This window comes from Panulirus ornatus, chromosome 20 (genome assembly GCF_036320965.1).
Source record: "Panulirus ornatus isolate Po-2019 chromosome 20, ASM3632096v1, whole genome shotgun sequence".
NCBI classification, from domain to species: domain Eukaryota; kingdom Metazoa; phylum Arthropoda; class Malacostraca; order Decapoda; family Palinuridae; genus Panulirus; species Panulirus ornatus.
In genome coordinates this window covers 55,982,110-55,995,662 of record NC_092243.1, presented here as the reverse complement: position 1 = coordinate 55,995,662, position 13,553 = coordinate 55,982,110, and the positions used below count along the sequence as shown (strand labels likewise).

Below are 13,553 nucleotides of genomic sequence, written 5' to 3'. Positions count from 1 at the left end.
CTCCAAAGGAAACCAAACAATAGGATCATCCATAAATGGATTGGACATGCTTGGGAAAGACTCTTGGGCGTGAATGTTCTTATCATTGCCTTAGTGGAGGCGAGGCTAAAGGTTTGCAGAGGCTTTAGGAAAACAGGTGATATAGGAGAAAAGTGGATGTCAAAGTGATTGAATTTGGAAAGAGGCTTGTCGGAAAAGATGACAGGAAATGTGAGAGCAATTGAAAGTAGACGAACTTGTAAGGAATTGGTGGTATCTAGGGAAGCACTGCTTACATGTGCGGGAGAAGTATGTGACGTTAGGAAGTAGGAGACGGACAGGTGAGAGTGGGTAGTGATTGGTTGGGTGACGAATCTGATTGATATTAAAGGTAGGGAGTGTAAGTAGTGATTGGGAGATGTACAATAGAAAGCGAAATTATGAAGAATGTTTAGGGGATGAAAAAGAAGGCAGATGAAACTTGATGTGAGCTAGTGTTTGCAAACTTTAGGCAGAATATGAAAATGTTTAGGCTGGAGGTTGATAGTGTGAGGGAAACAAGAAAGAGAAGAAATGAGGAACTCGAAAATAGGAAACTGGTAACAAGCAGAAATGAAATGAAGAGGATATGGTTTGAATATTCTGGCCAGATGGATGTATTTGATGATAGGATGTTTGAGCTGGGAAGGTATGTATATATGCGGTAGAGACATGGGAAGTGGTTTGGTGAAAACAGAGGAGGTAGTGAAAGTCTTGTGTAAGATTAAATGTGGCAAGGCGGCCGGAGTGGATGGTATTGCAGTTGAAATTCTTAAGAAAGGAGGTGACTGTGTTATTGATGTATTGGCTAGGATTTTAAATGTATGTGTGGATATTGGTGAGGCGACTGAGGATTAGTGAAATACCTATTTAGTGTTGTTCTAGAGAGGAAAAGGGAGCAAACGTGATTCTTCAAATTACTCTTGTATAGTCTGCCAAGTGTACCTGATAAGTTGCTTTGATAGAGCGGTGACAGAGACGGTAGCGCCATGCATAGAGCATCAGCTTGGGAAGGAAAAATGTGGTTTGAGGAGAGGTAGAGGATGTTTAGGCCAGGTGTTTGCTTTGATGATTTTGCGAGAAGAATTCTCAGGGAAGCAGAAGGATGTTATTTATGGTTCTGGAGAAAGCATATGATAGGGGTGATACAGTCGCCTTGTGGAAGGTATTACGAATGTATAACGTGGAAGGAAAGCTATTAGAATCAGTGCAAAATTATCATCAAGAGAGTATGACGTGTGTGCGAGTAGGTAGAGAGAAAGATAGGCAGTTCCAGGTGAAGGAGAGTCTGGAAAGAGGGTGTGCAATGTCTCCATGGCTTCTGAATCCCTTCTTTTGCGGTGAGGTGGTGGATAAGGGAGGTAAACGCGAGGTCTTGGGGAGAGGAATATGTCTGCAGACTGTCAGAGGTGTGGACGGGGGGGTGGCCTTGGGAGGTGTGTCAATTGGGGGTTGCTAATGGGACTCTGGCTGAGAAAACTGCATATAATGATATCTGATTCTGGGAGAGTGTATGAAAGGAGAAAACTGAGAATGAAAGCGAATAAGAGCCATGTAATAAATTCTAGCACTTCAAAGTGGCAGGTTAGCTGGGTCGTGAGTTTGAATGGAGAACACTTGGTGGTGAAGTGTTTTAGATGCCTGAGAGCAGGACCCGGCAGCGAAGAGCTGAAGTGAGTAATAGGGTGAATGGGTGGGTGGGAGTTGGGGTTGGGGTTCTAAGGTTCTGGACACACTGAGAGAAATGCGTGGAAAGAGAGGTCACTGTCTGGGAGGGGAAAGTGGGGCATGTTTGAAGGTAGGTATATAGTAGTCAGCGGTATTGTACAGATGCGAGACTTGGGCTATGAGTGAGACTGTATGGAAGAGGGTGAATGTGCTAGAAATAAAATGTTTGAGCACAAATTTGGTGTGAGGAGAGATGATCGTATGGAGAGAATGGATGATGGGGAGGTTCACAAAGATGATATACGTGTCAGAAATGGAGGGGTCGAGAAGGGGGGAAACGAAACTGGAGGTGGAAGGTTGAAGCGGAAAAGATTTTGAATGATCAGGACTTGAACATGCAGGATGGTGTAAAGCGTACATGGGATAGAACCAATTGGAGCAATGTGGTATACAGGAGGCGACGTACTTTTATTGGACTAAACCAGGGCATTTGATGAAGTCAGGAAAAACCATTAAAGGTCTATGATACCTGGTAACAAATGGGGGGCTGTGGTTTCGGTAGACAATGTTAGCAAAGACGAGTTATTCAAGTTATAAGAGAAACATGTCATTGTTTGTTGATTTCGACCATTTTACATTCAATGGAGAGGAGTATTGACAGCATAGGGGCTAAGCAATGGTAACCCCCTTGGTGTAATAATGGCCCGTCCACATATTGAGATAATAGAGAAGAGACAGTTTCATCAGAACAATGAGCAGCGACACTACGTGCCGCAGACATGTTAACGATTCTATAACTGTTATTCCAGTGGCAACAAATTAAGGTGGACTTAACAAAGTGTGTGAGAGCATTCGGTTCATAGAAGAAGAAAACGATGGACAGATAACATTCCTACATACTATTGTATGAAGACACAAACAAGGCCCGGGATATCCCGTGTACAGAACACCGCCGTATGAATGTCATTTCATACAATTTCTGCCCAAAACGATAGAAGAATGTCTGGAGCGGTGATAGGATTTTCCCTAGGAGCGTTGTTATGTACCTTCAGTAATACCCTGAAGGCAAGTTTAGTTTTGTTGGTCAGGCATTCAGAAAATTTAGCTACCTCCAAGGATTCCCATCATTATCAAGGAATAGGGCAAAAAGGATAAGGGAACGATGCCTAAGGGAAAATTAAAGTTCAACTGAAGAGATAAAGAGAATCTTACTGGTCCTTAGTTCGAAGCAGGCCCAGGACATAGACAAAATTCTAAGAAATATGAAAAAAAGAGCTTGAATGTTGCTGCCTAATCGGACAACAAGTTTGGTGATGTGGTGAGCCCTAAACAGAGAGATGAGGTCAAGAATGAGGTGAGCGTTGTCTACAAAGGTCATTGTAATAATTGCTTACGTGCATATTTCTGAGAGACGAGACGGAGAGGATCGCACAACACAAGCTAACCTGAGGTATCAGAGAACTACAAGGGTGATCGCATTATACATAGTGGAACGTGGACATTTGTCAGAATGGACAACGTTGAAGGATAGCCATGGAGACAGCTCTCATAGGTAGGGACAAAATCTATGAACAGCAAATGTGGAGATTTGTCTTGTTCCAAGTTAGCGTCGTGGTTCGTTTGTTGACCAGACATGAAGAACATCATCTACACACCTAAACCAACTAGAGGGTAAGATAATCATTATTGATTTTGTTGCAAAGAATTCCATGCAAAGATTACTTAATACTGAAGAGAGAGAGAGAGAGAGAGAGAGAGAGAGAGAGAGAGAGAGAGAGAGAGAGAGAGAGAGAGAGAGAGAGAGAGAGAGAGAGAGAGAGAGAGAGAGAGAGAGAGAGAGAGAGAGAGAGAGAGAGAGAGAGTCAGTACACAGTTATGGATACAGATGTACAAAGAAATCGTGGACATAGGTGTGTTGCCACTCACGTCTCAAGCATTAAGGTTGTCAATGGAACCAAAGGTCACTGTGGGTCCGGACGGACACCAGTATATAAGCGGTCTGGGAGAGCTCAGTACCACCACCACCAGCATGAAGGTCCCGGTCTTGTGTGTGCTAGTAGCGGCCGCTGCCGCTTGGCCAAGCTTCAGCGAGGAACTAAGTGAAGGCTTCCAAAGTGACGAACATGGTAAGCGCAGTACTTACAGTACCAAACACTCTCACTGCTCCAGCACTGCATGCTAAGTGCTTACCAATAGACTTTGCACTTCAGAAAATATGTACTGGTATGAAATGAAAAGTTACATGTTAGCCGATTATTGCTATCACTATGAATTCTAGTCACATCTAAATACTGTATACTATACACACACACACACACACACACACACACACACACACACACACACACACACACACATACACATACACACACACGTACATACACATTATCATAACCCCTCACTAAGGGATGTTTAAATTTTCGTCCCCTAGGCGTGATATGGCCAAGGGATGTAATTCACTAATTTTCCTAAAGACACAATGGAGAAGAGAAACACCACCATCACTGGTGGTAACGAATGAATGAATATCCTGATATAACATCACTATGTCATTCGTTAGAGTTCACATACATCGACAAGGTGTCATCTGTTATAAGATGTTTTAAAGAATCTCTTTAAGAAGGGCTTTATTATTATGAATGTTTAGATATTGCATAATAGCACATAATGTCATGTAGGTAATGGCATGATGATTATTCAAAAGTCTTCCATTCCAGGATCTGATAACGCTCGTAAACAACAAGATATCAACCATCTGCTGGACAAGATCTACGAGCCCACAAAGTATCCAGATTTGAAAGAAATAGCAGAAAACTTTAACCCTTTGGGCGACACTTCCATATATAATGACCAAGGTGCAGCCGCCGAGACGCTTATGAAGGAGCTTACCGATCACAGACTCTTGGAGAAGCATCACTGGTTCTCACTTTTTAACACTCGCCAACGAGAAGAAGCTCTCATGCTTTTTGCTGTCTTGAATCAGTGCAAGGAATGGTACTGTTTCCGTAGCAACGCCGCCTACTTTCGTGAGCAAATGAATGAGGGAGAGTTTGTGTATGCACTTTATGTGGGTGTCATCCACTCCAAACTGGGAGACGGGATTGTTTTGCCTCCACTCTACGAAATCACCCCTCACATGTTTACAAACAGTGAGGTCATCGACAAGGCTTACTCTGCCAAGATGACACAAAGAGCAGGTACATTTGATGTGAGTTTTACTGGAACAAAAAAGAACAAGGAACAACGAGTGGCCTACTTCGGAGAGGATATTGGCATGAACATTCACCACGTTACTTGGCATATGGACTTCCCCTTCTGGTGGCAAGACTCCTATGGCTATCATTTGGATCGCAAGGGTGAGCTCTTCTTCTGGGTCCACCACCAACTTACTGCCCGCTTTGACTCTGAGCGTCTTTCCAACTGGATGGATCCCGTTGACGAGCTACACTGGGATGACATCATCCACGAAGGGTTTGCTCCACTTACCAGTTATAAGTATGGTGGTGAGTTTCCTGTGCGTCCAGACAACATACACTTCGAAGACGTGGACGGCGTAGCTCGTGTGCACGACATGGAAATCACAGAGAGCCGCATTCGTGACGCAATTGCTCATGGTTACATTACAGCCACCGATGGACACACGATCGACATCAGGCAACCTAAGGGTATTGAATATCTGGGAGACATTATCGAATCCTCCATGTACAGTTCTAACGCGCGTTATTATGGTTCACTACACAACACTGCTCACGTAATGCTTGGTCGACAGGGAGATCCTCATGGCAAGTTCAACTTGCCTCCCGGTGTTATGGAACATTTTGAGACTGCCACACGAGACCCAAGTTTCTTCCGTCTGCATAAATATATGGATAACATCTTTAAAGAACACACGGACTCTTTCCCTCCCTACACCCATGATGACCTCGAGTTCGACGGTGTGTCCGTAGACAGTATTGCTATTGACGGACATCTTACTACTTTCTTCGATGACTTCCAGTACAGTCTTATTAATGCTGTGGATTCCGGTGAAAACATAGAGGATGTGGAAATCAATGCCAGAGTTCATCGGCTTAACCATGAAGAATTTAATTATAAGATTACCGTCACCAACAACCACGATGATGGTCATCTGGCTACCATCCGCATTTTCTTGTGCCCCATCAAGGATAATAATGGTATAACCTTGAGTATAGATGAAGCACGTTGGCTTTGCCTTGAACTGGACAAGTTCTGGGAGAAGCGTAAGTACCATTACCAACTTCAATGTTTGATCTATTTTCAATAATTATTTCATGAACGTCAAATAATTGAAAGATTCTGTAATCATATGAGAAAAGATGGGTCTGGGAATGTGTGCAGAAGTTTTATGTGTTGCTGAATTATGAGCATCATTAAAATGCGGTAATATGCATACATGATATACTCAATATAACGTTTAATATTTCTTTTCCCCTACAGTGCCCAGTGGAACTCATACCATCAACCGCAGTTCTAAGGACTCATCGGTCACCGTCCCTGATATGCCAAGTTTCCAGTCACTGAAGCAACAAGCTGATGATGCTGTAACCGGTGGCCACGACCTCGACCTGAGTGCGTATGAACGGTCCTGTGGCATCCCCGACAGAATGTTGCTACCTAAGAGCAAGCCTCAGGGTATGGAATTCAACCTCTACGTGGCCGTGACTGACGGAGCCAAGGATACAGAAGGACATAGTGGGGACCTCGAGCACGGTGGCACCCATGCTCAGTGTGGCGTTCATGGTGAAGATTACCCAGACAACCGGCCTTTGGGTTATCCTCTGGAGCGTCGCATTCCTGATGAACGCGTCATTGATGGAGTTACAAACATCAAGCACACAGTCGTCACGATCGTTCATGATCCAGATCACCATGCTTAAGTTTCCTCTTCTGAATAATATAGTAATGTCAGACTTTTCATTCTCTCTCATTAATGAATTATTGAATTTCATACATGATCGTTTACGTTCTTTCATGCCTAACTGGGTAGAATTTTAGGTGAATCATTCCTCTTCAGTTATCATGAAAATGTAACAATGTAAAACATTGTAGTAACAGTACTGTCCCATAATAAATGAAATTTGCATTTATATTTTTGGTTATTACCCGGTTACAATATTCGTCACAAGTCATAATAGAATACATTTAAGCCCACATATCCAAGCATGTACCAAAAAAGTTGTTATGCTCATATATATATGTATATTCTTACCTTAGAGCTGCAGTGAGAAATTTCGTAGCTTTTTGCTTTGGTTTCGCTGAGTGAATTGTGTCTTAAACTTGCACAAACTAATGATATATAAAATGCAAACAATATATAACAAACACTCGGAAGAAACACAGCACAAAGCACATAAAAATAAGGGAAAGCATTAAAAGCGAAACAAATTAACAATGTCGTGAAGGGTAGTATGTGTTACAATCTAAATACAACACATTGAAACAGAAGTATAGAATGACTTACAGTTGAGGAAAAACACAGAAGAACAATAGTAAATGAGGCAGGAATATAGGAAATCCACCACTAAATACACTAAGTAGGGCCAAGAGAGACTTTCATAGTCCGGATGTAGAACAGAGGTCATGTCGGGCTCCTCTGAATCTCTCTGAACTTTTTTCAACCTACTGACAGCACGTCAACCCCTGTATACCACATCGATCCAATTCACTCTATTCCTTGCCCTCCTTTCACCCTCCTGCATGTTCAGGCCCCGATCACACAAAATATTTTTCACTCCATCTTTCCACCTCCAATTTGGTCTCCCACTTCTCCTCGTTCCCTCCACCTCCGACACATATATCCTCTTGGTCAATCTTTCCTCACTCATTCTCTCCATGTGCCCAAACCTTTTCAAAACACCCTCTTCTGCTCTCTCAACCACGCTCTTTTTATTTCCACACATCTCTCTTACCCTTACGTTACTTACTCGATCAAACCACCTCACACCACACATTGTCCTCAAACATCTCATTTCCAGCACATCCATCCTCCTGCGCACAACTCTATCCATAGCCCACGCCTCGCAACCATACAACATTGTTGAAACCACTATTCCTTCAAACATACCCATTTTTGCTTTCCGAGATAATGTTCTCGACTTCCACACATTCTTCAAGGCTCCCAGAATTTTCGCCCCCTCCCCCACCCTATGATCCACTTCCGCTTCCATGGTTCCATCCGCTGCCAGATCCACTCCCAGATATCTAAAACACTTTACTTCCTCCAGTTTTTCTCCATTCAAACTTACCTCCCAATTGACTTGACCCTCAACCCTACTGTACCTAATAACCTTGCTCTTATTCACATTTACTCTTAACTTTCTTCTTTCGCACACTTTACCAAACTCAGTCACCAGCTTCTGCAGTTTCTCACATGAATCAGCCACCAGCGCTGTATGATCAGCGAACAACAACTGACTCACTTCACAAGCTCTCTCATCCCCAACAGACTTCATACTTGCCCCTCTTTCCAAAACTCTTGCATTCACCTCCCTAACAACCCCATCCATAAACAAATTAAACAACCATGGAGACATCACACACCCCTGCCGCAAACCTACATTCACTGAAAACCAATCACTTTCCTCTCTTCCTACACGTACACATGCCTTACATCCTCGATAAAAACTTTTCACTGCTTCTAACAACTTGCCTCCCACACCATATATTCTTAATACCTTCCACAGAGCATCTCTATCAACTCTATCATATGCCTTCTCCAGATCCATAAATGCTACATACAAATCCATTTGCTTTTCTAAGTATTTCTCACATACATTCTTCAAAGCAAACACCTGATCCACACATCCTCTACCACTTCTGAAACCACACTGCTCTTCCCCAATCTGATGCTCTGTACATGCCTTCACCCTCTCAATCAATACCCTCCCATATAATTTACCAGGAATACTCAACAAACTTATGCCTCTGTAATTTGAGCACTCACTCTTATCCCCTTTGCCTTTGTACAATGGCACTATGCACTCATTCCGCCAATCCTCAGGCACCTCACCATGATTCATACATACATTAAATAACCTAACCAACCAGTCAATAATAGAGTCACCCCCTTTTTTTTTAATAAATTCCACTGCAATACCATCCAAACCTGCTGCCTTGCCGGCTTTCATCTTCCGCAAAGCTTTTACTACCTCTTCTCTGTTTACCAAATCATTTTCCCTAACCCTCTCGCTTTGCACACCACCTCGACCAAAACACCCTGTATCTGCCAGTCTATCATCACTCTATCACTCTATATATATATATATATATATATATATATATATATATATATATATATATATATATATATATATATATATATATATATATATATATCTTTCTTTCTTTCTTTCATACTATTCGCCATTTCCCGCGATAGCGAGGTAGCGTTAAGAACAGAGGACTGGGTCTTTGAGGGAATATCCTCACCTGGCCCTCTTCTCTGTTCCTTCTTTTGGAAAAAAAAAAAAAAAAAAGAGAGGGGAGGATTTCCAGCCTCCCGCTCCCTTCCCTTTTAGTCGCCTTCTACGACACGCAGGGAATACGTGGGAAGTATTCTTTCTCCCCTATCCCCATATATATATATATATATATATATATATATATATATATATATATATATATATATATATATATATATATTAGGTACAGTAGGATTGAGGGTCAAGTCAATTGGGAGGTAAGTTTGAATGGAGAAAAACTGGAGAAAGTAAAGTGTTTTAGATATCTGGGAGTGGATCTGGCAGCGGATGGAACCATGGAAGCGGAAGTGAATCATAGGGTGGGCGAGGGGGCGAAAATCCTGGGAGCCTTGAAGAATATGTGGAAGTCGAGAACATTATCTCGGAAAGCAAAAATGGGTATGTTTGAAGGAATAGTGGTTCCAACAATGTTGTATGGTTGCGAGGCGTGGGCTATGGATAGAGTTGTGCGCAGGAGGGTGCATATGCTGGAAATGAGATGTTTGAGGACAATGTGTGGTGTGAGGTGGTTTGATCGAGTAAGTAATGTAAGGGTAATAGAGATATGTGGAAATAAAAAGAGCGTGGTTGAGAGAGCAGAAGAGGGTGTTTTGAAATGGTTTGGGCACATGGAGAGAATGAGTGAGGAAAGATTGACCAAGAGGATATATGTGTCGGAGGTGGAGGGAACGAGGAGAAGTGGGAGACCAAATTGGAGGTGGAAAGATGGAGTGAAAAATATTTTGTGTGATCGGGGCCTGAACATGCAGGAGAGTGAAAGGCGGGCAAGGAATAGAGTGAACTGGATCGATGTGGTATACCGGGGTTGACGTGCTGTCAGTGGATTGAATCAGGGCATGTGAAGCGTCTGGGGTAAACCATGGAAAGTTGTGTGGGGCCTGGATGTGGAAAGGGAGCTGTGGTTTCGGGCATTATTGCATGACAGCTAGAGACTGAATGTGAATGAATGGGGCCTTTGTTGTCTTTTCCTAGCGTTACCTCGCACACATGAGGGGGGAGGGGGATGGTATTCCATGTGTGGCGAGGTGGCGATGGGAATGAATAAAGGCTGACAGTGTGAATTGTGTGCATGGGTATATATGTATGTGTCTGTGTGTGTATATATATGTGTACATTGAGATGTATTGGTATGTATATTTGCGTGTGTGGACGTGTATGTATATACATGTGTATGGGGGTGGGTTGGGCCATTTCTTTCGTCTGTTTCCTTGCGCTACCTCGCAAACGCGGGAGATAGCGACAAAGGAAAATAATAATAAATAATAATATATCCCTGGGGATAGGGGAGAAAGAATACTTCCCATGTATTCCCTTCGTGTCGTAGAAGGCGACTAAAAGTGAAGGGAGCGGGGGGGGGGGGGGGGGGGGGGGCTGGAAAACCTCCCCTCTCGTATTCTTTTTTTTTAATTTTCGATATATATATATATATATATATATATATATATATATATATATATATATATATATATATATATATATATATATATATATATATATATATACATATATGTATATATATATATATATATATATATATATATATATATATATATATATATATATATATATATATATATATATATATATATAAAGGGTACTAAAAGTGTACCTTGAAATACCGCCCAATTACCCTTACGTCAGTGTTTGGCAAAACGACGGAAAAAATAATTTGAGGTAAAATTGTCACGTTTCAAGTTCACAAAATTAATCGGACAAGCAACACAGATTCCGCAAAAGAAGATCCCGCCTGACAAATTTCCTGGAATCTTTTAATGTCATCAGAATGGCGAATAAAAAGTACCCTCTGATGTAGTATATTCAGATTTCCAAAAGGCTTTCGATAAAGTGCTTCACAGTCGACTTTTACATAAACTCAAAACACATGGAATCAATAAAGAATTCCGTACATAGATGAGAGACCTGCTTACCGGAAGAAAGCAACATGTAGTATTGAACAACGAAGATTCAGACTGGCTAGACGTAACGAGTGGTGTGCCACAGGGGTGGGTGCTAGGGACATTCTTTTTATAATATACATCAATGACCTAGATCTCGTTCTCTTATCTAATATCTCCAAATTTGTTGGCAATACCAAGCTAGAAAATAAAGCTGTAAACAGGCAGGACTGCGAAACCATTCAAAGAGATCTTAACTTACTAACAGAATGGTCAGACAAGTGGCAAATGAAGTTCAATGTAGAGAAGTGTGAAGTCTTGCACTTTGCAGGCAAGAATATACGTTACGACTACATATCATTCCCAAACTCTCTAACTAAAGTAAGTGAAGAAAAGGACCTTGGAGTTGTCACTGTCTAAAAACTAAAATCCAGGAACCGGTGTCAGGGAGCATGTACAAAAGGCAACCAAATGATAAGTTTCATAGCCAGGAAAATAGATTACAAGACACCAGAAACAATTCTCCACTTTATAATTTTGTAGTTAGACGAAACTTTGAATATACGAACTATAAAATGACGAGGAAGAATTAAAGCAAGTATACAGACTCCCATCGAAATTGATTCCATCCCTTAGAAATCTGGCATACGAAAAGAGGCTAAAACGATTGGATCTCTTCTCCCTTACGAAAAAATAAAAAGTAGAATTCACGGCGACTGAATCTAAGTGTTCAAAATTCTGAACAAGTTCGGTAACGTAAACCACGAACATCTTTTCGAAATACAAGAAAATACGGTTACCAGGAGAAATGGAATAAAACTCAAAGCTAATAGATGCAGTATGCACGTGGGGAAAAAGCTTCTTTTCCTATGAATGTGTTGAGCACTAGAATAAGTTACGTTCAGAAGTAGTGAATGCTAAGACTATCAATACCTTCAGAAGTCGTTTAGACAAATATTCTTTAAATTCAGGAAAACTTTGAAAAAGACGCCAGAAATATACAGTAGAAATGACAGCAGTAACGGGGACAGTAGAAGGCTAATGCGCAGCAACCGGGAGTCGGTGATAGCTGAAAAAAAGTGCTGAGCGGAATTACATTTCTTAGCCAAGTTTTATTTTACCAGACCACTCATTCTTGGGCCAGTCTGTCTTTCTCATGTAATATCATGTAGTCACTCGCACTCCTCTATTAGAACCACCCATACACCTACCCTATATATTTTACTAGTAACTTTACTTTGTCATTTCACCACTCACTACACTTTTTCATCGACCCACCTCCCTTCTTCTCCATGCCACACACTTCTTTCTCATGTGACAGCAGTATATCCCTAAGTATATCCCATTCTTCACCCGCTCCCTTAGATTCTTACACTTTCTCCTTTTGCAATTCGTCTCTCAAACTCTCCTGGTATTTCTTCACACGTCTCATTTCCAAGATCAGTTTCACCACTCGCTTCTCACTTCTCTCATTTCCTCTTCTTCGAAATCCATTACAAATCTTTGCCCTGATCACCTCAAAGTAACGATCAGTCATCCCACCATTTGCACCTCTCAGCATGTTCAAGTTCAAGAGACATTCTTTTCCACGATTTCTGTGTAATCCAGTGATACAAGCTTAAGGTTTTTACTATTCATCCACGAACACTAGTGTGTGTCCTCTTTAAACCAGGTATTCCTAAACACTAGTCTTTTTCAGCACACATTTCCACAAGCTGTTCTCCTTCTCCATCCACTTTACTGAATATGCCATGTTCCTCAGTTATACCCTGAACTGACACATTAGTCACTTTCGCATTCACATCAGTAATACGCGGTCTCTTGAACACAAAATTTTGGCGTACATTTAGCTTCTCCCAAGAACATTTGCCTTTCGTCTTCTTTCTTCTCGTGGTCAAGTGCGTCGGCACTAATAATCACCTATCTTCCGTAATCCACTTTGATTTTTACCCAGATCATCCTGAACGACCAGTACAAGAATCATTTAACTCATCTAACCTCGCTGGTGTCTTTGTTATCACAACGACATCTCTCCGTACCCTGTTTGTACCCTAACCCCACTTGGTGGAGTGACACTACTCACCCCCCTATCCCTCCTCCTCTCCCCTTCCCACTTGGTGGGCCAATGATAAGACACGTCCTCATCAGCCACAACACTACTGGCTTTCACAGCCACACCCTCCACATTCGTCATATCGTCCTGGTACCACGTGTAGGGTGCTTAAAGATGAAGAAAGAACAAGTGAAATAATAACACTTTGATACCCAATAAGGCAGGTCTTAAAATTTGATTACGATAAAAAGAAAGTAATGACATTATGGTATAAGATTTCACGCTGTGAACTCTCCATTGAATATGTTTCAAAGAAAAATGCCTGTAAACTTTTCATGCAACTAAAGACGCAGGGTGAGTGTGCTGGTGGGGTGCATGTTGTGGGTGTTCTAGAGGGGGAAATCATCGTGGTTGTTC

General features: G+C 41.8%; 1 protein-coding gene across 1 annotated transcript; it reads left to right on the top strand.

Moving 5' to 3' along the window:
* The first annotated feature begins 3,693 nt into the window (after positions 1-3,693).
* Positions 3,694-6,794, top strand: LOC139756033 (hemocyanin B chain-like). Its single transcript, XM_071674981.1, has 3 exons — positions 3,694-3,812; positions 4,404-5,927; positions 6,145-6,794. The coding sequence occupies exons 1-3, from the start codon at positions 3,716-3,718 to the stop codon at positions 6,582-6,584; spliced, it is 2,061 nt and encodes a 686-aa protein (XP_071531082.1). The 5' UTR covers positions 3,694-3,715; the 3' UTR covers positions 6,585-6,794.
* The last annotated feature ends 6,759 nt before the right edge of the window (positions 6,795-13,553 follow it).